The 27,007-nt window shown below is 40.4% G+C and overlaps 1 protein-coding gene and 1 long non-coding RNA gene across 2 annotated transcripts in view; one reads left to right on the top strand and one right to left on the bottom strand.

The window, feature by feature from the left end:
- Positions 1-27,007, bottom strand: part of DNAH11 (dynein axonemal heavy chain 11) — a 369,205-nt gene that overhangs the window by 220,077 nt on the left and 122,121 nt on the right. Inside the window, 5 exon segments of the mRNA XM_059885820.1 lie at positions 6,286-6,402; positions 11,418-11,563; positions 11,680-11,836; positions 15,373-15,533; positions 17,329-17,460. Of these exon segments, the coding sequence (XP_059741803.1) occupies positions 6,286-6,402; positions 11,418-11,563; positions 11,680-11,836; positions 15,373-15,533; positions 17,329-17,460 (713 nt within the window).
- Positions 101-27,007, top strand: LOC104971985 (uncharacterized). The gene is made up of 3 exons (XR_806011.4): positions 101-498; positions 769-878; positions 23,391-27,007. It is a non-coding gene; the product is annotated as an uncharacterized lncRNA (long non-coding RNA).

The raw sequence follows: 27,007 nt of genomic DNA, 5'->3' as shown, positions 1-27,007 counted from the left end.
TTTAAAATGTGATAAGGAAATAAGTACAAATTGCTGAAACCAAGTGATTAATGCATACCCACATTCTAGCCATTCCCAAGCAGGTCACAATTACCTCTGTCAATCACGGCTAACAAGACCCTTCATTTCAACTAAAAAATGCCCAGGAGCTACTGGATACATAGACAAAGGTGGAAAATCTGAAAATGTCAGAAGCACACGTGTAGGAGTTGAAGGGAAATCTGTGGGTACATCAGTACACTTCCATTGTAAGTTGTCACTGCAGAAAGGTAAGTGATGTTTTGTGCTAGAGGTCAGCCTTCATCTGTGGCCAGTGCTGTGCTGGTAAACAGTTAACAACTGACTCTCCAAAAATAGCACTTGCTGACTTTCAAGGAATCAGTACTTCCACCGTGGCTGATGTCATCTACCAGCATAGCATCGCTGAACGTGGAGCTAGCACGAAACAAGCTTGCATGCCACCATACACACACAACAGACACGAAGTGACCTAAAAGCGTAAGTGTTACTAAAACAGAGGAAACTAATTAGGAAATCATGAATTTGCATGCTTATCACCTTTGTCTTTCAAAGACGTTAGTCAAAAGTTTACATAATTTAGCTTTTTATTAGTATCTGTACTGAACAACCACCTCACAAAATTCATGACAAGTTAATCATCAGCTCTCTCAAGCTTACACCAGTCATTTCCAACACTGCTTGTGGCCAGCTTGACTAGATTTTTAAGATGAAAACTTACCGAAAAATAACTTTCAAATTCTTTTTGAGGGTGGGGGGACTTTCAGAAAGTCCTCACAAGACAACTGCCATTAAAAGCAACATTTGAAAAAATTCCACTCAACTGAAGTTCAATGCCAAGAAGGAGCCAGAGTAAATAGGTAAGTAAGCCTGAACCTTAGACTTTTTAAAGCATGTATTTTATAGCATATATCCCAGTCATACTTACTCATCTGTTTTTTTTTAAATTTTATTTTTAAACTTTACAATATTGTATTAGTTTTGCCAAATATCGAAATGAATCCACCACAGGTATACCTGTGTTCCCCATCCTGAACCCTCCTCCCTCCCCCCTCCCCATACCATCCCTCTGGGTCGTCCCAGTGCACCAGCCCCAAGCATCCAGTATCGTGCATCGAACCTGGACTGGCGACTCGTTTCATACATGATATTATACAGGTTTCAATGCCATTCTCCCAAATCTCCCCACCCTCTCCCTCTCCCACAGAGTCCATAAGACTGATCTATACATCAGTGTCTCTTTTGCTGTCTCGTACACAGGGTTATTGTTACCATCTTTCTAAATTCCATATATATGTGTTAGTATACTGTATTGGTGTTTTTCTTTCTGGCTTACTTCACTCTGTATAATAGGCTCCAGTTTCATCCATCTCATTAGAACTGATTCAAATGAATTCTTTTTAATGGCTGAGTAATACTCCATTGGGTATATGTACCACAGCTTTCTTATCCATTCATCTGCTGATGGGCATCTAGGTTGCTTCCATGTCCTGGCTATTATAAACAGTGCTGCGATGAACATTGGGGTACATGTGTCTCTTTCCCTTCTGGTTTCCTCAGTGTGTATGCCCAGCAGTGGAGTGGGATTGCTGGATCATAAGGCAGTTCTATTTCCAGTTTTTTAAGGAATCTCCATACTGTTCTCCATAGTGGCTGTACTAGTTTGCATTCCCGCCATCATCTGTTTTTATAAGCATTATTATGGTCTACTGTGTACATGTCTAATTTTTCATCCTAAAAATTCCCGAGTCTCTCTGGATCTATGTTATCAACTACTTCTACCTAAAGTAGCCCCACAATTTTCCCCACCGTTTCTAAGTAAATATAAGACAGAAAAGGCTAGCAAATTAGCTTAACTGGTACTTCCATAAATATTTCCAACTAATACTCAGTGAGTATTTTGTGTACCATAAGGGATGCTATAGCTTTTCTGTACTTTCTCACTTAATCTTCTCAACTGTTCTTATCTGTACTTTACTGAGGTGCAAACTAGGGTTCTGAGCAGTAAAAGCACACGACTTAGGTCACAGGCTGGGTAAGCAGTGGAGCCACGATACTTAAGGCTCAGGCATGCTGCCTCCACTCATGAATACTACTGGCATCACCCAATCATCCTTCACACTTTGCTGAGATCAATACTTGTCCCATACACAAATGATGCTGCACTTATTTAAGCCAAATTTATGAAGAATTCACAAAATAATTTCCAAATTTTAAGACCCAAATGAAAACCTGTACAAGATGAACTGGAATACAAATGTAAAAAAACTGGAGAGATCTACAATTTTCAAATGGAAATACTCTGCAATTATTACATTTATTTCCGGGACAGTTATGCTCTAGAATTTTTTTTCAAGGAAAAAGAGACATTATAAAATTGCTATTGCATTAAATTGCATTATAAAATTGCTGGAGAGAAAGCTACTATATGAGAAAACAAAGACATTCACTAAAGGGTATTAGAAAAATTGAATAATAGGGAAAAGAATTCTGTTTAAATACTCATTTCATGTTACCTACAAAATAAGACCTTAATAGATGAAGTACATTTAAAAAGTCATACTCCAAAAATTAAAAGAAAATACAAATGAAATATGCTTAAACATCTAGATGGATGGACAAGCAAATTTTAAGCTTGATAGAGTCGAAAGAAATCACACTAAAAACTAGAGGTTCTTCCGTTCTGTGTGAAGTAGTATATTATTTTGAAGGCAGACCGTGAACAAAGACACATCTGACAACCATGGAAGAACTTTTAAAAACTAAAACTGATAAGCCTCCAGCTCATCAAGGAAACAAATGGAAATAAGATACAAATTACCCTTATCGGACATGGATTTCAGGACATCACCAGAGATAATAAGAGACTATTAGGAACAAATTAATGCCAATAAATTCAACAGTTTAGATAACATGGAGAAATCCCTTAAATGAGGCAAATCACAATTCAAGAAAAAAAAAATCTGTATCTATTAAAGAAACTGAACTGATCACTAAAACAATTCCAACAAAGAAAAATCTAAGTATTTGTACTTAGTATTTGCCCAAGTATTTGTAAGACCTCACTGATTTATTCTATCAAATAGGGGATAAATAATACCAACCCAACAAAACTCTAAAGAAAATAGAGAAGGGAATATATGTTAAGTCATTCATGGGGTCAGCATTACCTGAGTGCCAAAACCAGATGAAGATATGACAAGAAAGGATGCTACAGACCAACATCCCTCATGGCATTGATTTTAAAATCCTCAACAAAATAGTGATAAATTGAATCCAATAACACAGATAAAATAATATCTCCTGACCGGGTGGAGTTTATCTCAGGGATGCCACACTGAAGAATTGTGTAGTATCTGAACAATGAATACAGTTTGACACATCAACAAAAAAGAAGGGAGTCATATGAAAACCTAAAAAAAAAATATCTAAAAGAAACATAGTGGAAAAAGTTTGCAACCTGTGGTGAGTCAAATGGTTTTAACTAGGATATTTCTAAAAACCATGAAACAAATTAAAAATTATATTTCATTGAAATTAAAACTTCTATTTTTGATGGACACCATTAAGAAATGAAAAAGCAAGTCATAAATGGAGGGGAAAATACTTGCAATGTGTGTATTCAACAAAGAAATTGCGTGCAGAATACAGCACTTCACAAAGAGGGTAGGGAATGGCCAGTAAGGTCCATGGAGAGATGCTCAGCATCATTAGCCATCATGGAAATGCAAGTTAAACCCACAAGGATATACCACCTATTTATTAGGTTGGTTAAAACTAAAAAGACTGATAATATCAAGTTTTAACAAGAATGTAGAACAATTGTTCTATATCGATGGTGAGGGTATAAAATGGTACAGCCATCTTAGAAAACAGATTTGCAGCTTTTAATAAACTCAAACATACATTTGCCATTTGACTTCCAATTCCATTCATAGATATCTACCCCAAAGAAACACGTATTCATACAAAGACTGTACATGAATGTTCACAGCAGCTTTATTCATAATCGTTCCAAAGTGGAGACATACATCAACAAGAGACTAGATAAACAAACTGAAGTATGCCTCTCCAATAGAATACTCATTAGGAACAAAAAAGAACAAACTACTGATGCACTGGATAACTCTGATAAATCTCCAAATCATAAGGTTCGAGGAAAGAAGGCAACACAAATGAGTACATACAGCATGGTTTCATTTACATCAACTCTGCTGCTGCTGCTGCTAAGTCACTTCAGTCGTGTCCGACTTTGTGCGACCCCATAGATGGCAGCCCACCAGGCTCCCTGTGCCTGGGATTCTCCAGGCAAGAACACTGGAGTGGGTTGCCATTTCCTTCTCCAATGCATGAAAGTGAAAAGTGAAAGTGAAGTCGCTCAGTCGTGTCCGACTCTTAGCGACCCCATCAACTCTAGGAAAGACAAATTTAACCTTTAGTCACAGAAAGGACATCGTGATATGGGGGATTAACTTCAAAGAGGCACAAGAGAACTTCCAGGGGTGTAGGAAACATTCCACATTTTGACTACAGTGGTAATGTTTCCACCAAGTGGCTACTTCAGATCAGATCAGTCGCTCAGTCGTGTCCGACTCTTTGCCACCCCGTGAATCGCAGCACGCCAGGCCTCCCTGTCCATCACCAACTCCCAGAGTTCACCCAGACTCATGTCCATCGAGCCAGTGATTCCATCCAGCCATCTTATCCTCTGTCGTCCCCTTCTCCTCCTGCCCCCAATCCCTCCCAGCATCAGAGTCTTTTCCAATGAATCAACTCTTTGCATAAGGTGGCCAAAGTACTGGAGTTTCAGCTTTAGCATCATTCCTTCCAAAGAAATCCCAGGGCTGATCTCCTTCAGAATGGACTGGTTGGATCTCCTTGCAGTCCCAGGGACTCTCAAGAGTCTTCTCCAACACCACAGTTCAAAAGCATCAATTCTTCAGCGCTCAGCCTTCTTCACAGTCCAACTCTCACATCCATACATGACCACAGGAAAAACCATAGCCTTGACTAGACAGACCTTTGTTGGCAAAGTAATGTCTCTGCTTTTGAATATGCTATCTAGGTTGGTCATAACTTTCCTTCCAAGGAGTAAGCATCTTTTAATTTCATGGCTGCAGTCACCATCTGCAGTGATTTTGAAGCCCCCAAAATAAATTCTGACACTGTTTCCACTGTTTCCCCATCTATTTCCCATGAAGTGATGGGACTGGATGCCACGATCTTCGTTTTCTGAATGTTAAGCTTTAAGCCAACTTTTTCACTTTCCACTTTCACTTTCATCAAGAGGCTTTTGAGTTCCTCTTCACTTTCTGCCATAAGGGTGATGTCATCTGCATATCTGAGGTTATTGATATTTCTCCCAGCAATCTTGATTCCAGCTTGTGATACTCAGGTGGGTGCATTTTATCGCAGGAAACAAAGCTGATTTAAAACATGAGTTAAAAGGAATGGGTTCAGACGCAACAGCGCAAGTTCTCTGACAGATTGCCGTAAGTGTATAAACTGGCAGAGTATGTGTGGAAAGCAGGTTGTCAGTAAAGACCTGAACCATTCACCAAGTAATTCTACATGTAGAAATCTATTCTGGGTAATAAGCTGAAATAAGGATAATGCTTCATGTGAAGGGATGTTTACAGCCTGCTATTTTGTGATCATAAAGAACCGAAAAGAAAAACACAAGCCCTCCATGTCAGACAATAGGGAATGGTTAAGAAGATTATGGATGAGCCAAGGGAGTGACCATTTTGGAGCTACAAAGAAATGGTATTTCTAAAGAATTTTCAGTAATATGACAAACTACTTATGTCAACACATTAAATGAGAATTAAATGAAAATCATGCCTAATCTAATAACTTAAACTCATAAAACAGGAATTATAAGACTAGAAAAAATATAACAATCATATTTCTAGGTGATAAAATTGTAATTTTTTTCTTTATTCAGTTTCATATTTTCCAAATAGTCTGTACTTTGTCAAAATTATATTTATAATAAAAATCATTTTATTATAAATATAATAAGAGCTAGTATTAAATGTTCAATGTACCATGTAAGTTTTATGTAACAATTTTGAGGTCTGGTTTCATATTTCACAAGAGTTAATTTATCATGGTGAAAGTTCTCTCTATAAAGGGATCCCAAAGAAACAATAAGGGGTTTTCCATAGAAATTCTTGAGTAAAAACAAATCATTTAACAGTGCAAACCAGCAACGTTAGGTGGCATGAGCGCTCCAGATGCTAAACCACAAAGCATAACACTTGCCTGAAAAGAGCTTTGAGATTTTCTGGTAATTCAGTTCGACCAGCATATCCTGGGTTCATAGTGATAAATATTCCGACTGATGGCTTCAGTATGATAGCTTCGCCAAGAAATACAAATCTACCAGAAGAAGAATGCTGATGGAATTAAATGTGTTCATTGAATATCAATGCACATTGACAAATGCAAACCACTGCAAAATGCAAATTATTATTAGGAAGCTGTTTATGCTGTGTAATTTTCTTTAAAATTCATAAGCATACATATTTTGAATATCTTGAAGCATGTTTATTAAAAATACACTCCCTTCCCCCAAAGAAATTACAAGTATGGCAAATATCCCTTTGTATTTTAGCATGGCCAGTGTGCTAGAATATAAAAATGAGGACTTGACTACTTCAACAGTTAATGAAAGGTGATGCCATCTTGGACTTCAACATGGGCTGCAATTTCTTGAATGTGATGTGGTACAGATAGAGAATGTCCAGCTCAGAAAAGAGAGGGACTTTTTTCAGTCGTTCCCTTGTCCGTGTGCTCACCCTCCATCTCTCCTTCCCTCCCACTTATTCAACAAATATCTACTGACCACCATTGAGAGGTGGGATTCCCAGGTGGTGCTAGTGGTAAAGAACCCACCTGCCAAAGCAGGAGACATAAAAGATTGTGGGTTTGAAACCTGGGTTGGGAAGATCCCCTGGAGGAGGGCATGGCAACTCACTCAACTATTCTTGCCTGGAGAATCCCATGGACAGTGAGGTGTGGAGGGCTACAGTCCATGGGGTCACACAGAGTCAGACATGACTGAATACCGTGGTGCTTATGACACCTAGCTCTGGGGCCAGATTGGGAACATTCAGAGATCAGATATATCACTTTAGGCATATTCCATTCCCTCATCTAATACAAAAGGGGGGGAAGATAATAGTAATATTATCCAGTTTATTGGATTATATGATGATTTAAAGAGATTATGTATATAAATGGCTAAGAGTACAGTGTCTGCATGTGTGTGCGTGCCTGCTTAGCTGCTCAGTCATGTCCAACTCCTGGTGACTTCATAGACTGTAGCCTGCCAGGCTCCTCTGTTCATGGGATTTCCCAGGCAACAATGCTAGAGTAGGTTGCCATTTCCTCCTCCAGGGGATCCTCCCGACCCAGGGATCGAACCCATGTGTCCTGCATTGGCAAGCAGATTCCTGACCACTGAGCCACTAGGGGAGACTGTACAGTGCCTGCTGCTACTCAGTCACTTCAGTTGTGTCCGACTCTGTGCGACCCCATAGATGACAGCCCACCAGGATGCCCCGTCCCTGGGATTCTCCAGGCAAGAACACTGGAGTGGGTTGCCATTTCCTTCTCCAATGCATGAAAGTGAAAAGTGAAAGTGAAGTCACTCAGTCGTGTCCAACCCTCAGCGACACCACGGACTGCAGCCTTCCAGGCTCCTCCATCCATGGGATTTTCCAGGCAAGAGTACTGGAGTGGGGTGCCATTGCCTGGAGCATGGTAAATACTCAACAGATGTTAGTTGTAACTATGGCTATGTTCAGAAAGCTTTAACAGGACCATTAGGCTGTTGAAGGCCAGGGAGATGGAACATAAAGGCCTGTAGGAACTAAATGGAAGGACAAGCAGAAGCGAACTTTCACACGGGGGTAAACGAAACACCCCCTTCATGGAGCACTGTCTTGTGGCAAAGGGGCTTGTGTGACTCAGTGAAGCTATGAGCCATGCCATGCAGAGCCACCCAAGACGCATGGGTCATAGACGCAGAGAGTTCCACTGGGGGAGGGAATGGCAACCCACTCCAGTATACTTGCTGTGAGAGCATCATGAACAGAAACATCAACAACCTCAGATATGTGGATGATGCCACTCTAATGGCAGGAAGCAAAGAGGAACTAAAGAGCCTCTTCATGAGGTTGAAGGAGGAGTGTGAAAGAGCTGGCTTAAAACTAAATATTAAAAAAAAAGAAGATAATGGCATCTGGCCCCATTACTTCATGGCAAATACAAGGGAAAAGGTGAATTAGTGACAGATTTCCCCTTTCTGGGCTCTAAAATCACTGAGGATGGTGACTGCAGCCATGAAACCAGAAGACGATTGCCTCTTGGCAGAAAAGCTATGATGAACCTAGACAGCATGTTGGAAAGCAGAGACATTACTGAAATGGACTGACAAAAGTCTGTTAGTCAAGGCTATGGTCTTCCCAGTGGTCACGTACGGCTGTGAAAGCTGGACCATAAACAAGGCAGAACACCAAAAATTGATGCCCTTGAACTGTGGTGCTGGAGAAGACTTCTGCAAGTCCCTTGGACAGCAAGGAGATCCAACCAGTCAATCTTAAGGGAAATCAACCCTGAATACTTGTTGGAAGGACTGATGCTGAAGCTCCAGTATTTTGGTCACCTGATACGAACAGCTGACTCACTGGAAAAGTTCCTGATGCTGGGAAAGATTGAGAGCAGAAGGGGAAGAGGGCAACAGAGGATGAGATGGCTGGATGGCATCACCAGTGCAGTGGACATGAACTTGGGCAAACTTCGGAAGATGGTGAGGGACAGGGAGGTCTGGCATTCTGCAGTCCATGGGGTAGCAATCAGTCAGACATGACTGGGCGACTGAGAACCAACAGCAGCAAATTAAACACATATAAGGCTTTCTCCTGTTGAGAAACTGAGGGGCTGAAGTGGCCAAGGACCTGGGCCTCCATCATCAAATTCAAGAGGGTAAGAGAATGCCAATTTTAGGATTGTTTCTTAGATGCTAGACAAGGACGAAGAGGTGGACTGTGTATAGTCAAGGTACGAATGGAGAAATCTTCATTCCCAGAGGGTCAGGCTGGGGAAGGCAGACGGGCCTGGCAGGCAGCTATGGCAGCAGGACAGGCAGGTGGCTGAGCACTCTGCCATCACTCAGAGCAGGGACAGCCACGTGTCAAGGGCAGGGATCTCGGGGTGGGGGGCTGGAGGGACACAGCAAGATGCTGGAAGGCTTTGTGGCTGAGGCGTGGTCTCATCTCTTAAATCCTCAAACGAAAAGAGAATGTAATAGAACTCAGGAAATCATGAAGGAACCTAGCAGTCTGTACATGGGCCAGCATGAGGATGATCAGTTCACATATATGCACACACAGAGACCCTGGTTGGGAATTTTCACAAGTCCTTACACTGATCAGTTATCTCACTCCCTGTAAGAAAGGATGGCCTCAAAGGCATCTGGGTTACATCAAATAAGGAGATTTTGACTAAACGCTAAATCAAATGTCTGGAAATCACAGGGGAATAACCTCACTTCTGTAGCATACCATTAGGTCAGGGGCAGGTAAGGCAGCAGACACATGGTAAACACAGGAAGCTGTTTTCCCAGAGCCATGTGGCAGGACTGAGAATTTTCCTAGAAGGTAGAAATATTCAGATGTATATAAAATAACTAGAAACTTCTGTAATTGGTTCACAGTTTCAAGGGACTGGATGATCCTTCCCTGATGGCAGACTGACATTTTTATGGATAAAACAGCTAGCTGAGCAAAAAACCCTAAAAATGGGGATCAATGTGTAGGCCAGATACATGAGATGGCAATATATACAAAAAAATGGTAGGAAGAAAACCATAATTGGGTACTGCAATACTGATTTCCCAAACAAATCCATCAAACCCTAAGTCCCACTCATGTTCTGTCTCTCAGAGTGTGGCATCAAGTTATGAAGTGATTAGGTTCTAGATCTATTTGACCCAAATAACTGGAAGATGTGAGGGTGTATTCTACTGGGACAAGACAGATAATAATATAGGTGTTAGTTCAAGGACCAAGATTTTGACTTTGGATCTATTAAATACGACAGGCCAGTGAGACTTCAAATTGAGTCCTAAGATGCCCCAAGACAATTGCTGACATTGTCTATGTAAGTCTAGATACCAGAGAAAGGAGATCTGGGCAGCCAGTAGCCAGCACCATCGATATGGCATTGAAAGCCATGAGATTAAATGAGGTGATCAAGGAATGAATAGAGACAGGGAAAAGAAGAGGCCCAAAGACTGTGACATCCTAAAGGAATGTCAATCCTAAAGGAAAATCAACCCTGAGTAATTATTGAAGGACTGATACTGAAACTCCAATACTTTGGCCACCTGATGCAAAGAAAGATTGAAGGTAGGCAGAGAAAGGGGCGATAGAGAATGAGACGACTGGATGGCATCACCAACTCAATGGACATGCTGCTGCTGCTGCTGCTAAGTCGCTTCAGTAATGTCTGCCTCTGTGCAACCCCATAGACAGCAGCCCACCAGGCTCCACCATCCCTGGGATTCTCCAGGCAAGAACACTGGAGTGGGTTGCCATTTCCTTCTCCAGTGCATGAAAGTGAAAAGTGAAAGTGAAGTCGCTCAGTCGTGTCTGACTTTTAGCGACCCCATGGACCACAGCCTACCAGGCTCCTCCGTCCATGGGAGGTTCCAGGAAAGAGTACTGGAGTGGGGTGCCATTGCCTTCTCCGCAATGGACATGAGTTTGAGCAAACTCTGGGAGATAGTGAAGGACAGGGAAGCCTGGCGTGCTGCAGTCCATGGGGTCACAAAGAGCTGGACGTGACTGAGCAACTGAGCAACAACACTGACATGGTGCTATGCGTCAGGCACTTGCCCAAGTGCTCTGCATCTAATTCTCACGATAATCTGTGAGATGGACACTATGCTTCCCCTCATTTTATAGTCAAGAAGAAATCAGCAAACGAGCAGCCCTGAGGATGAGGGAAAACTCGGAGGATGTGGGATCTTGGAACCTATGTGAAGAAAGTGTATCATGTAGAAGGGAGAGATGGTGTCAGACGCTGCCAGAAGGTCAAGTAAGATCAGGAGTGAGAATTGATCACAGGATTCAGTGTTGCAGAGGGTGTTTATTCTTTAAGTAATTAAAGTAATGTGATACACCTTTCTTGTATTCAACACTCAAACACCACTGCAAAGACATGGGGGGTTATTCAAAATAAATCTTCACAATTAACCAGCCACTCTCATTCTATCCATCTCATGGGACAGGGAGAGGCCGTCAGAGACTGTGGAGATAAGGTCTCCTCTATTGCTCCATGGTGCTCTTTCTACTTGGAACAACAGGAAGAAGCCACATGCCACTCACCTCTCCTTCCTGTTTCTGATGGCATCGTGTATCATTTTCACTTGCACCGACACCACTGACAGAACTTCCACAGAGATTCGATTGAACTCGTCAAAGCAGCCCCAGGCTCCTGTCTGCACCAGTCCCTTATAGATACTTCCTATGGACTAAACAATGGAGTGAGGCATTAAGAATTTGTAAACAGAAAAGAGTTTTAAGGTATTAGTTTGAATTACTCCAGATGAGGAATAATACTATTAGGCTGTATCATTTTATAACTTACCTTGTAGTCCATTTGCTCTGAACAGTTGAATACATAAACCATCATGCCAAGGGCACGGCCAAGGTCTTTGGTGGTTTCTGTTTTTCCTGTTCCAGCCGGGCCAGCTGGAGCCCCACTCATGGTGAGATGAAGGGACTGAGTCAAAGTAATGTAACACCTTTAAGCAAAAGAAAACACAAGTATTACAATTTTATATGAGATTCCTAGAAAAAGTGAAGGACAATCCAATATTTTTGTAAGTTTAAGAAGCTATGGTCCAGAATGTAGCTGTAATACAACATGTTGACATACCTCTGATTTGTTCATGGTAAAAGTCAGAATAATATTGTATCAAATTTAATTTCAGTTTGGCTGTTTAAAAATAGTAGAGAAGAAGGCATTGCTTTATCTCATTTCCAAAGAGCTGTGTATTTGAATACAAATGACACTTAATTTGTAATGCTCTTGAATTTCTGATATTTCTAGGTAAACATACTATTAATATGGCAGACAACATTTCAAAATATTGTTTATATAAGAAAAATAGGAATCTTGGATGATGAATTAAACACTTCATATTTTAATAAATACATTAAGAGATGAGATGTACAAATATATGTAAATATAAAGTATGCAGATAATATATACCTATTTCACTACACAAAGCAAATATGACACAGGTAATTTATTACATTAAAAATGTATTCAGGAATTCATTTCAAATGTGTTGTTATGTGTGTTTAGACTATGATAATACTTATTTTTGCAGGAAAGATTCAGATTCTTAGCCTAAGGAAAAATATGCTAAGACAGAATTTAACACTTGTAAAAGAAGGAAAACGAATACCTGGCCAGGACCTAACGTGGGGTTTCTGCAGATTCATGAATTATCTTAGTTTTAGTACAGACAGGGGATCTAGTGGGGGTACCCAGGACCAGTGTCTACTCTGCCATCCATCAAATGTTAACCTTAAACTGCATTTCTGACATCAACCTGCCTCAGTTTTTTCCTCCATAAAATGAGGTTTATTATAGCGTTATATTAAGAAAGCCAACTCAATGAGGTGGCCAAGTGGTGAAAGCAATGGACGGCTAAGAAAGCCAAAGGTGAATGCCTTAAAAATTCAAAGTACTATGCAAATTGAAGTAATTACCTATGGAAATTGCAAGAGTTTCTATTTTTTACAGCCATCACATTTCAGAGCATCTTACAATGAATATGGAATTCAAAGATCCCTGGCCTAGGAATTACAGCACTTTTTCTAGTGCAGACTATGCCCTAGCAATCTTTCCCTGTGGTTCCTAGTTCCACTGGATCTACGACCACCTATATGCTACAGACTACATTTTCTCCCTGCCTTCCAGCCAGGAGCAGCCAAGTGACCAAGCTCCAACCAGTGTGAAATGCACCGAAATGAGCACACACGCCCTAGGATGCCTCCTTTGAGATGTTTTTCCCCTTTTCCACAAAATGAAGTAAGTGTTCAAGCCATGTGTAGCATGTTGGCCACCCAGAAGCCAATACTGCTGAACCACACTCCTCGGGAATGTCACCCAACTGAGACCCCAGCTTCCATGCTATTGAAGCCCTTATATTCCGGGTCTTTCTGTAACAGCAGCTTAGCCTGCACCCCAGGAAACACCTGTGTTCCAGCCCAAGTCTCTCAGTTACAAACTGGGTGACCTGGGTCTCTGAACCCACCCACATAGGGGAGGAGATGATATTTTTCCAGCCTACCGCACCAAGGGAAGGTCAACACCAAACACGACATAATGGCAGTATTTGCAAGGTATCTTTGTGTTAATGTAAACTATTAGTAAATAATCCTGAGAATGAAATGGGAGAGAAATGAACATACTGTGAACATCTTATACAGCCCTATTCACTCTATAAAAGGAATATTAATCTTCCTTTTTACTTCCAAATAAACCTTACAGTGATTTTCAAATTGGAAAGTTAATATGCTATTGGTCCTCACTATTGATAGACTTTAAAACGCCTCTTCCCTTTTGTCCTGTACCCTGTATCCTTCTCTATTAACAATGGCACGGATACAGCAGATTCTAGGCATTTGCAGTTTTGACGATACAAGTGATTTTGTCAGGCTACAAATTTTAATTTCTCACGCTGAAAGCAGTACGTAAATTAACTAGATAGTGAACACTGACTTTAGTGAGAGGCAAGTTAAAGAGCACTGAATTAGAGAAACAATTACAGAAGCCTTATGATTTATCAATGACATAGTCACAAGTAGATTAATACGTTTAAGAACAATCCCAAAGCTAATGAGGGAATTTCACCAATCTCCCAGGGCACCATTATGACCCCAGGTCGACAGACAGACTTGAAGCTGCTTGCACTTTCATTCCCAGTAACGTATGCGGCATGGTGATAACTGGGTACTTGGGAACAAGAGTATGATCTTGAGGTCTGATTTCTCTTTCATTAATGACAAAGACTAAATATGCTTTCTCCCATCAAATAATTTAGCACAGGTTGGAATACTAACAAAGAATTTCAGGTCAAGGTGACATATCCTTATCTCTACAACATTCTGACTGTGTGTATCTATTACCCTGGAGTCAGGAGGCAATGAACTTTTAAGAACCACTTCCTCCTTTGATACACTTGAGCCACACTGGGCTCTGTATCTATCCCATGAAGCAGCCAAGCGCCTTTCCATCTTAGAAACTTTGTACTTGTCTTTACCTGTAACTATCTGGCCCCGGATGTCTGCCTCGCTGGTTCCCTGTTATCATTTGAGTCTAGGCTCCACTGTCCTCTCACAATCTATAGCAGGCTCTCCCTTCAAGAGACTTTCTAACATATCACCCTGTACTATTTTTGTCATAGCATATGGACAACCGACTCATTTGAAAAGATCCTGATGCTGGGAAAGATTGAGGGCAAAAGGAGAAAAGGGCAGCAGAGGATGGGATGGTTGGATGGCATCACTGGTTCAATGGACATGAACTTGGGTGAACTCTGGGAAATGGTGAGGGACAGGGAGTCCTGGCATGCTGCAGTCCATGGCGTCGCGAGGATTTAGACACGACTTAGCGAGTAAACAGCAAGTATTACCCCCTAACACAGCTCTGTTAATCTGTTTACCATTCCTCTCTGTTCCTAGCCACTCACGAGCCACACTCCCCTAGACAGTGTGCTTTGTAAGAGCAGGAATCCTGCCTGCTTGATCCTGGGACGGTCCTCAGCACAGTGCTTCAGAAGTACTGTATCTGCTGAACCATTCCTGTTCTCCCTCTTTTCTTCCTTCACTATATGTAACCTTCAGAAATGAACTTACCATAGGCAATTCTTCTTTTTACACTTTCAACAAAAGGATGCGGCGGGAGAAATGGTTAGAAATCCTGATATCAGGGTGTCAGCCATAAATAACCAGAGAGAATGGACTCTGAGATCAAAGACGCTGCCTTGAGCCATATTAATGGCCCGTGGTTTCATGTTTCTACCACACAGTACCTGTCATTATGCTTTTCTAATTTGGTTCTCTTGTCTCTAACACCAACATACACTGTGCCACTCAGTTAGTACATTTCCATACTGCTTTCATAGAGTTTCCCTATTTGTTCCACATTTTCCTGCAACCCTTTATTTTCAGCCATCGAAAATAATTATTTTGAGACATCTTACCCATGCTAGGGGACTTCTTTTGACTCGGCTTTTCCCATCTGACTTCAACTTATCATTGTTACCTGTCAGTCAGAGGAGTGATCACAAGTCGAGGGCTGTTTCCTAAATATTCATAGAAGTACTGGAACTGGGCATCGCAGATATTTACGAGACAATGTTTCTGGGTATCCTCCCACCGGTGACGAAGCTGAGAGAGCCAAGCAAAAGCCTCGGGAGTGACGACCTGAAAACGTCATCTGATCACTACACATGAACACTGAAAGTTTTAAGGCCACAAATGTAATCCATTAATTAACTCTGTTGAGTCCCATTTTACTCCTAAAAAATCTCACAAAAGGGAAATCTCTTGCATGCTCCTGCAAACTGTAATTGCGTGTAAATGGTTGAATACTTAATCAGAAATATGTGTGTAGTAAAAGTCTTCGTTTTAAGAAGGCTATTACTGTACAACAACATCAATTTCTTGATGCAATGCTTTTTCCTCTTTTGTGAATCACCCTAGAGGATTGGATCAGTTTTGTGACTTTATATTCATATCAGTGGAATCAGATGGAAAAAGCACATAATCCATTATTTCAGCATGTCAGACGTATAAACAAACTACACTTTCAACCAAGTCCATTCTAAAATTGTTTTGCTTTTATTACAGATTTCCACTCCATTTTTCATTAGGTCAAACAACAGTATTTTTTCATTGCCATTATTTCTTATTTTACTCAATTCTATCCATTATTTCCTAGTTTGAAAAATAATTCCAGTCTCTTTCCAGATCCAATGTGACCCAAGGATTTCCTAGGAATCACTTGAAGTTACCAAAATTATTATCTGCTCATTGTCTATGTCTACCTGAGTCTCCACATTGCATATTTAGGCACACCAAATGAGCAGGAATTAGACAAAGTCTTTATCTCTTTAAGTACAAAATAAAGAACATATTTTAAATTAAAACTGCTGCTGCAAGCAAACCATCACTGATTAAAAAAATAATAAAATATGCAAGGTCATATCAATGGCTCATCATCAAAATGAGAACACATGGTAAGAGTATTTTGCAAGGACAAATTTTAGATTAGGATTTAAACAACATTATTCAGTAAGTCTCCTGAGCCTGGATCAAGAACTGTTTCTTTTTATGTTCACACGAGGAAGCATTTGCTTGCACTTTGTGGAGAGAATTAAAATTCGCTTTGATTTTAATAAATTGAGAATGAACTAGAAAAACAACAGAAAATATGTCACAATATAAGCATACCCTCAAACCATGAAGGTAATTACCACCCTCAAAAAAAAAAAGAAAAGAGAGATTCGGAAAAAGTAGTTTTATGGGCATGGTATGTCAGTTTTGTTCACTAGACGATCGTACTTCTGACATTTTAAGTAGGAGTATATTTTGAAAAAAGGATGAGTAATTCTCCTTCCACATTAAACACTGGAGGTATCAAAGAGATACATGAACTTTTTAAAGAGATAAGGAAAGAAGGTAAACAATGCATTGAAAGGAATAGAAAGTAACTACTATTTTTTTTTTTTTTTTTCAAGTAATTTAGCCTGGAATGGAAAAGACAAGGGGTGGCCAACATTTCTCTTTCTTCAAAAAGAAACTAATCAAAGGCACACAGAGATGATTGAGGTGGCCCACAATCTTACTGCTATTGACGGGATAAGCCACAGAGGTGGTCACCACAGGCCAATGGGCAAGATGCTTAGGTGTAGAGAAGACACAAAGCAGGGAAATGAACACATGACTTCTTGGAGGTCCCACATCCTGGCTTAATTTTTGGATGATCTGAAATAGAGGAGCCTTACGAGGCCAAATCCCTGGGGATATCACTTGGGGTAACTCTTTTAAGGATAATATATTTGTTAACCCATATAAAATGTATCCAAAGTAAGTACAACCAATTTCTTAGGACTAATCAAAAATACCAACTTAAAAAAACTGCTTTCTCAGAAATATTTTTGACAAAAACACCACTTTTAGTAAAGAGCAAAAAATACATGAAATCTCTACAACTTGCCTTCTGAGAAATAAGTTTTGCCACCACGTCTCTGGCATGGACATCGATGGTACAAATTGTCATGATCTTCTGCCTGTCTCCAGGTAGAAGTTCTCCCAGCAGAAGTGCAATCAGTGTATTCAACTGAGAAATCTAGAAGGAATTTTTTTAAAGGAGGTAAGAGTTACAAATATAGAATTTTATAGCCCAACAGTCTTTATAATTGTAAAAAGCCCTTTAGTTTACAAAATTATTTCAAATACATTGTCCCAGCTGGCCCTCCAACAACTGTAGGGGTAGGAGTGGAGTGGGAGGAAGGGATTTAATTAATTAATTAATACAGAATAAATATTACTACTGCCCCCATCCCCCTACCTCCTGAGCTAAGACTCTGAGAAGACAACTCAACCTGTAGGAAATGACAAAGCCAGACAAAGAAGCAGGGTTTCCTGGTTGCAGTGACCTGACTATCCACGTAACCATATCTAGTCTATGACTTCAGTGGAATAGTAATGACCATAAAATTTTAAAAGGTCAAATTGAGCTAGCTTCTGTCAAAGTATAGTAAGAATTAAAAACAGAGTGCTTTTTTGATCGGTTGGTTTTCTGTTTTTTGTGTTTTTGCATGGAATATAGGGTGATTACTGAGAAAAGCTTTCAAATGTATGGCTGAAGACTGCTGCACTTAAATCTTATTCATACCCCTGGTGCTTCCTTGGTAGCTCAGCTAGTAAAGAATCCACCTGCAATGTAGAAGACTCTGGTTCGATTCCTGGGTCGGGAAGATCCACTGGAGAAGGGATAGGCTATCCACTCCAGAATTCTTGGCTTCCCTGGTGGCTCAGCTAGTAAAGAATCTGCCTTCGATGCAGGAGACCTGGGTTGCATCCCTGGGTTGGGAAGATCCCCTGGAGAAGGGAACAGCTACCAGTCCAGTATTTTGGCCTGGAGAATTCCATGGACTGTATAATCCACAGGGTCACAAACAGTTGGACATGGCTGAGCGACTTTCACTTTTCACTTTCATATCCCTGATGGCGGTGGTTTAGTCACTCAGTCATGTCTGATTCTTTGTGACCCCATGGACTGTAGCCCACCGGGGCTCCTCTGTCCATGGGATTTCCCAGGCAAGAGTATTGCAGTGGGTTACCATTTTCTTGCCCAGGGGATCTTCCCCACCCAGGGATTGAACCCAGGTCTCCTGCATTGCAGGCAGACTTTTTACCATCTGAGTCATCATGGAAGCCACATTCATATCCCTATGTTTGCCTAAATAAGAGTTGTCTGGTCCAGCAATTTCTGAGATCAATATATTTCAAACTAATGGTCTCTCTTCCTAGAATGGAAAGAACTGGAATGGAATCACATGGAATATAAAGAAATAAGGATGCTGCATTATAGTAGTAAGAACATGAACTGCTTTATGAGTGTTATTTCAGTTTCACACTGGAGTGTATACAGATGTGTGTAAATTAGATCTGATATAAACTTTCTTAATGTTAATCATGGTCGGAAAGGTTTGATGGATACTATCTTAGGTGGTCATTTGGCTAGCATGCTTATTTGCATACAACAGTCTGGTCTTACTCAAGGTTTATTAACAACAGCAGCAACAAAAATCTGCCTTATTCCAGGGTAGCACATTACAACACAATACTGTCCCCTTTACTTTCAGTTCAGTTCAGTTGCTCAGTCATGTCCGACAATTTGTGACGCCATGAATCGCAGCATGCCAGGCCTCCCTGTCCATCACCAACTCCCAGAGTTCACCCAAACCCATGTCCATCGAATCGGTGATGCCATCCAGCCATCTAATTCTCTGTCGTCCCCTTCTCCTCCTGCCCCCAATCCCTCCCGGCATCAGAGTCTTTTCCAATGAGTCAACTCTTCGCATGAGGTGGCCAAAGTACTGGAGTTTCAGCTTCAGCATCATTCCTTCCAAAGAAATCCCAGGGCTGATCTCCTTCAGAAAGGACTGGTTGGGTCTCCTTGCAGTCCAAGGGACTCTCAAGAGTCTTCTCCACATCACAGTTTAAAAGCATCAATTCTTCAGCACTCAGCTTTCTTCACAGTCCAACTCTCAGATCCATACATGACCACTGGAAAAACCATAGCCTTGACTAGATGGACCTTTGTTGGCAAAGTAATGTCTCTGCTTTTGAATATGCTGTCTAGGTTGGTCATAATTTTCCTTCCAAGGAGTAAGCATCTTTTAATTTCATGGCTGCAATCACCATCTGCAATGATTTTGGAGCCCCCAAAAATAAAGTCTGACACTGTTTCCCCATCTATTTCCCAAGAAGTGATGGGACCAGATGCCATGATCTTCATTTTCTGAATGTTGAGCTTGAGGCCAACTTTTTTACTCTCCTCTTTGACTTTCATCAAGAGGCTTTTTAGTTCCTCTTCACTTTCTGTCATAAGGAGGGTGTCATCTGCATATCTGAGATTATTGATATTTCTCCCAGCAATCTTGATTCCAGCTTATGCTTCTTCCAGCCTAGCATTTCTCATGATGTACTATGCATAAAAATTAAATAAGCAGGGTGACAGTATATAGCCTTGATGTACTCCTTTCCCTATTTGGAACCAGTCTGTTGTTCCATGTCCAGCTCTAACTGTTGCTTCCTGACCTGCATATAGGTTTCTCAAAAGGCAGGTCAGGTGTTCCATCTCTTTCAGAATTTAACAGGCAAATTTGACCTTGGAATACGGAATGAAGCAGGGCAAAGGCTAATCGAGTTTTGCCAAGAGAATGCACTGGTCATAGAAAACACCCTCTTCCAACAACACAAGAGAAAACACTATACATGGACATCACCAGATGGTCAACACCGAAATCAGACTGATTATATTCTTTGCAGCCCAAGATGGAGAAGCTCTATACGGTCAGCAAAAAGAAGACCGAGAGCTGACTGTGGCTCAGATCATGAACTCCTTATTGCTAAATTCAGACTTAAATTGAAGGAAGTAGGAAAAACCACTAGACCATTCAGGTATGACCTAAATCAAATCCCTTATGATTATACAGTGGAGGTGAGAAATAGATTTAAGGGACTGGATCTGATAGATAGAGTGCCTGATGAACTATGGACAGAGGTTTGTCACATTGTACAGGAGACAGGGATCAAGACCATCCCCATGGAAAAGAAATGCAAAAAAGCAAAATGGCTGTCTCGGGAGGCCTTACAAATAGCTGTGAAAAGAAGAGAAGTGAAAAGCAAAGGAGAAAAGGAAAGATAATAAGCACCTGAATGCAGAGTTCCAAAGAATAGCAAGAAGAGATAAGAAAGCCTTCTTCAGCGATCAATGCAAAGAAATAGAGGAAAACAACAAACTGGGAAAGACTAGAGATCTCTTCAAGAAAATTAGAGATACCAAGGGAACATTTCATGCAAAGATAGGCTCGATAAAGGACAGAAAAGGTATGGACCTAACAGAAGTAGAAGATATCAAGAAGAGGTGGCAAGAATACACAGAACTGTATAAAAAAGATCTTCACGACCAAGATAAGCATGATGGTGTAATCACTGACCTAGAGCCAGACATCCTGGAATGTGAAGTCAAGTAGGCCTTAGAAAGCATCACTACGAACAAAGCTGGTGGAGGTGATGGAATTCCAGTTGAGCTATTTCAAATCCTGAAAAATGATGCTGTGAAAGTGCTGAACTCAATATGCCCCAAATTTGGAAAACTCAGCAGTGGCCTCAGGACTAATCCCAAAGAAAGGCAATGCCAGAGAATGCTCAAACTACTGCACAATTGCACTCATCTCACATGCTAGTAAAGTAATGCTCAAAATTCTCCAAGCCAGGCTTCAGCAATATGTGAACTGTGAACTTCCAGATGTTCAAGCTGGTTTTAGGAAAGGCAGAGGAACCAGAGATCAAATTGCCAACATCCAGTGGATCATGGACAAAGCAAGAGAGTTCCAGAAAAACATCTATTTCTGCTTTATTGACTATGCCAAAGCCTTTGACTGTGTGGATCACAATACACTGTGGAAAATTCTGAAAGAGATGGGAATACCAGACCTCTTTCCTTTATAGCTTTGCAAAGGACAGTCAATGACAAACTGTTTTATCCTGAAGGAATTGGTTGTAAGTGAATATATCATATCACCAAAGGCTGTCAAACCTTTACTGTCAAAAACAGATTCCCTTTAGTACTATTACCACATTCCAGAAAGCATGAAATAGTGCAGATTGCCCTGAGACTGCTGTGCAGCTAAACGGCAGAAGGTTCTATAGGTAGAGCACGCATAGAGAAGGCAGGCAGGGAAAGAATACCCACAGTGCGCACAATTCACATTAAATCAGAGTGCACACGCACCAGGCACTAAGTAGGGTTATTGTCTATATTACCTCATTTAATCTTTACAACACTCTATTATTCTCATTTTGCAGGTAAAAGACAACTGACTCATGGGCATATTGACCACAACTGCCAAACAGGGCAGGGGGGGAATTCAAATCCAGACTGTCTGACTTCAGAGTCTCAGTTCTTATTGATCACATCACATAGACTCCTTGTACCAGCCTCCAGAAGACCAATCCACCCACCACTTTCAAGTTGGAAAAGCAGTGGTTATGCAAAAAGCATTCAAGACAGACTTAAAATCAAACACAATGAATAGCTGGAATAAAAACATGTACTGGAGACATCCAGCCTTATAGCATTAATCTACTTTTCATATTCTACATCCAAAAAATGTAGTTCAGTTCAGTCGCTCAGTTGTGTCTGACTCTTTGCGACCCCATGAATCACAGCACACCAGGCCTCCTTATCCATCACCAACTCCCAGAGTTCACCCAAACCCACGTCCATTGAGTCAGTGATGCCATCCAGCCATCTTATCCTCTGTCGTCCCCTTCTCCTCCTGCCCCCAATCCCTCCCAGCATCACAGTCTTTTCCAATGAGTCAACTCTTCGCATGAGGTGGCCAAAGTACTGGAGTTTCAGCTTCAGCATCAGTCCTTCCAAAGAAATCCCAGGGCTGATCTCCTTCAGAATGGACTGGTTGGGTCTCCTTGCAGTCCAAGGGACTCTCAAGAGTCTTCTCCAACACCACAGTTTAAAAGCATCAATTCTTCAGTGCTCAGCTTTCTTCACAGTCCAACTCTCACATCCATACATGACCACTGGAAAAACTATAGCCTTGACTAGACGGACCTTTGTTGGCAAAGTAATGTCTCTGCTTTTGAATATTTTATCTAGGTTGGTTATAACTTTCCTTCCAAGGAGTAAGCGTCTTTTAATTTCATGGCTGCAATCACCATCTGCAGCCCCCAAAAATTTTTGGAGCCCCCAAAAATAAAGTCTGACACTGTTTCCACTGTTTCCCCATCTATTTCCCATGAAGTGATGGGACCAGATGCCATGATCTTCATTTTCTGAATGTTGAGCTTGAAGCCAACTTTTTCACTCTCCTCTTTCACTTTCATCAAGAGGCTTTTTAGTTCGTCTTCACTTTCTGCCATAAGGGTGGTGACATCTGCATATCTGAGGTTACTAATATTTCTCCCAGCAATCTTGATTCCAGCTTGTGTTTCTTCCAGCCCAGCGTTTCTCATGATGTACTCGGCATAGAAGTTAAATAAGCAGGGTACATGGTAAGAAAAGCAGAGGTGATTGTTATGTCATGACTGCCACATTCAGTGTTCATCATACCCTGCTTATAGGCTCCACAAGGGCAAGGTCTGTGTCTGCCTACTTAAGAGCTTTGTCCCCAGGGCCGCTGGGGAACTAGGTGGTGAAAGTAGGTGCTTTGAGTAGATGAGACAAGGAAGAGTAAGAGTGTACACACAGGTAAGTTTCTCAGCAAAATTTCTCACACGTTGGTTAGAAAAGTGGTACTTGTGAATTGGATATTTTCCCATCTTGGCAAAGGTACCCAGTCTGTAGAGTCCCAAGTCTAACACCAGTACCAGAATTTGGTTAAAAAGTGTTGATTATAACAACAGAAATAACAGTTTATGTCTCTTAAGAACATTTATAATTTCAAGTCCTTTCAGAAGCACTGTCTTGTCTGAGCCTTCCTGTGATCTCTCCATTACTGATCTCTCCTTTTTTTTTAACAAAAGTTCAGCCAAGTGACAGATGATTAAAAACACAGCTTGTCAACATTATGCGAGACTTCCCTGGTGGCATCACTGACTCAATGGACATGAGTTTGAGCAAACTCCAGGAGATGACGAAGGACAGGAAAACCCGGCATGCTGCAGTCCATGGGGTCACAAAAAGTTGGAACGACTGAGAGACTTAACAACCGACAAATACATAAGGCAACACAGGAGGAACATTTTCCTTGTAGCAGCAGAAGAAACACTGCAATTTTACCAGCATCAAGGGAATAGAAGACTTCTCAATTTAGGCACACCCAAGTCATAGTGGCAAAAAAGCTGGAAGAGCCCTTCTGTAGAAACGGTAAAATCTGGAGCTTGTAAGTCCTCAGCTCAGCAAGTTGAAGTGAACATTATAAGGTAACAACTACAGCACTTTGGGAGTCAGCTACCAGAACCCTCCAACCTCCCTCCAGCCGGACAAACACAGAAGTGATACTCTGTGCGTCTCTTAACAATAGCCATAAGGATCTCTAATCTTGAAACCCACCAATGTTTTAAGTTTAGCAGTATCAGAAAAAAATGGATTTTCATTTACTGAGAACAAAGAAAACTGCCAGAGAAAGTAGGTCCCACACTTTCTGACACTATCAAGTCTGTGGAATCCCAGTTTATCACCTTCCTTTGCACTATTCATTTCTTACTTCTCCTTCAACCATATCACGAAAACCAGCACAATACTGAGCAGCGAATGTCAGAGACAGTGAGCATAATCACCCCATTCCTGACATTAATGAAAATGATGCTAATATTTCACCATTAATCATGATTTTCTCTGTAAGTTTCTCATCATCTTCATCAAGTTTTCAAGTTCCTTTCAGATGCTTTATAGGAAAAGAAAAAGATGTAAAAATCACTAAAATAAACTCCCACCTTAAGATACTTGAAAAAGAGGAGCAAATTACACTCAAAGTAGATGAAAGGAAGTCATCAAGATAAAGCAGAAATCAGTGAAATACAAAACAAACAATAGAGAAAATCAACTAAGATCAGGTTTTTTGAAAACTTAAATAAGATTGATAAACATATAGAAAGTCTGATTACAAACAAAGGAGAGAAAACACAAATTACCAGCCAGGAGTGAAAGAGAGGCACAAAGCCAGACCCTCCAGATATGCTAAGGATAACGGTGGTAAAGGACGACCTACTCACATCAGTTAAGTCTGAAAACTTAGCTCTGGGTGGATGAACCTTCTTCAGCAAAGGGCCAGACAGAAAACGTTTCAGGCTTTGAGGGCTACATGGTCTCTACTGAACACCACCACTTACAAGACCAGTGCCGGGTGAAAGCACCCAAACATATACACAGCAGGCCAGATGTGGTCAGACGGCTGTAATCTGCCAGATCTGGACAGAGATTAAAAATGGGTTAATACCTTGAAAAAACACAAATTCCCAAAGCCGACACAAGAAAAAAACAAACAAAAAAGCTACACAACAGCATGTATATGAAAGAAATCAATGTATAAGTGAAAGATGTTTCACAAAGCAAAATGCCAGGCCCAGAGAGCATCACCAGAGATTTCTATCATACACTGCCTGTCACAAAATGATACATGAGAATACAATACTTTTTCACTTCCTTTTAAGGAACATAATCCTGATCCCCAAACTGGCAAAGATGTTTTAATAGAAAATTACAGATAAATGTCCCTTATGAACATAAATGCAGAATTCCTGGACAAAATATTAGCAAATAGAATCCAGCAAAAAATACATACACATCAATAAATGGTAATACATCATAAACCACTGGAGCTGCCTTTGTGTTCAAAAACTCACCATAGTAACAGAATAAAAGAGACAAACCTCAAGAGAGTATCTTAGAAGATTTGACAAACTTCAGTATCTCTTCAAGATAAAAGTCTTGGTATGTAATGGAAGGTATCTTACTCTAATTGAGAAAGATTGTCTACAAAAATCTAGTACTACTATTACACTTAAGACACTGTTCTTCCCTAAGACTGGGAAGAGGCCAGGATCGTCTGTCCTCATTACTTCTATTCAACACTGGACTCGAAGTCCTAGCTTAATTCAGTAACTTGAGAAAAGGGAATAAAGGACAAAAAGAATGGAAGACGAGAAGTAAAACTTCCATTATTTATAGACGGTATATTCATACACATAGAAAGCCTATGAAACTATATTAAAAAGAAAATCATGCTAAAACTAGTAAACAAATTTGGAAAAGTCTCAAGACACAAGGTGAATGTTAAAATGTCAATATATTTCTATACACCAGCTACAAACATTAGAAAATAAAATTTAAAAATTAATTCACATGTTTAGAGTCAGGCACAACTGAAGCAACTCAGCACAGCATTGTTCAGAAAACATTGCTCAGAAATAGTAAAGAAGATCCACATCAAGAGACATAACATGTTCTTGGATTTTAAAAATCATCATTGCTGAGATATTCATCCTTCCAGTATTTTTATATTCAGTGTCATCCCAGTTAAAATTTAATTAGACTAAATGATTAATGAAGCTTTTTAAAACAAACAATATGATGGAAAAATGTATTTGGAAATAAAAAAAAAAAAAAAAAAAACGGGCGACTCCCTGGTAACCCAGTGTGCCTGGTGGTTCATTGGTTAGGACCCTGCACTTTCACTGCCAAGGGTGTGGATTTAATCCCAGGCCAAGGGGTCGCAAAGAGTTGGACACGACTGAGTAACTGAGCACTCACACAGGGAACTAAAATCCCACAAGCCACACAGAGGCATCAAAAAGAGAGGAAGAAATGAAAAGAACTTACAAGAGCCTAAATAATTTTGACAAAAAGTAATACAATTGGAGAGTACATATAACATGATTTCCAGGTGATATAAAGCCACAGTAATTAACACTGTGGATGTGGTATAGACAGACAAATAGATCCATGGAACAGAAGAATCTGGAAATAAGCCCCCTTATAAATAATCATTTGACTTTTTACCAAGGCACAAAGTTAACTCAACAGAAAAAGAAGAGATGTATGGATCACAGATCTAAATGAAAAACCAGAACTATACAGCACCTAGAAGGAAAACAGGAAAATATTTTTATGACTTTCAGAAAGGCAAGAACTTTCTGTATGTGACATAAAGAAAATTGATCATAAAGTAAAAACTTGATATACTAAACTATATCAGAATTAAAACATTCTACTCACAAAATATACCGTTAATAAAATGAGTAGTTAGTCCATCCATGTCCTGCCCAAGGACTTCTGCTCAAAACAAATCCTGTAACCATTCTCTACAGCAACGTCTGCTATACAAGTATGTTTGTCAAGACAGTCTAGAATGAAGGCAGTCAATCCCTCTGCTCACAAGATGGATAAAATGTGAGACCCACAGGACTGTCTCCCTACAGTGCTAAATGGAAAACACAGACCAAAAAGGGAGGGGTGCTGATTCGAGAGACTGGCCAACAGAACTTTCTCTTGTACTTCATCACTGCCAAGTTTATTACAAGTTTATAAAATAAGTAAAAAAACTCTTTGCATCTTTTTCTATATTCCAGAACAGTTGATATAACATGGTATTAATTTGTTTTTAAAATGTCTGACAGAACCATTGGAACAGTACTCTGTT

This window comes from Bos taurus, chromosome 4, assembly GCF_002263795.3.
Source record: "Bos taurus isolate L1 Dominette 01449 registration number 42190680 breed Hereford chromosome 4, ARS-UCD2.0, whole genome shotgun sequence".
Lineage (NCBI taxonomy): Eukaryota > Metazoa > Chordata > Mammalia > Artiodactyla > Bovidae > Bos > Bos taurus.
Note: the sequence above shows the minus strand (reverse complement) of the source record. Positions and strands in the feature narration are given on the sequence as shown.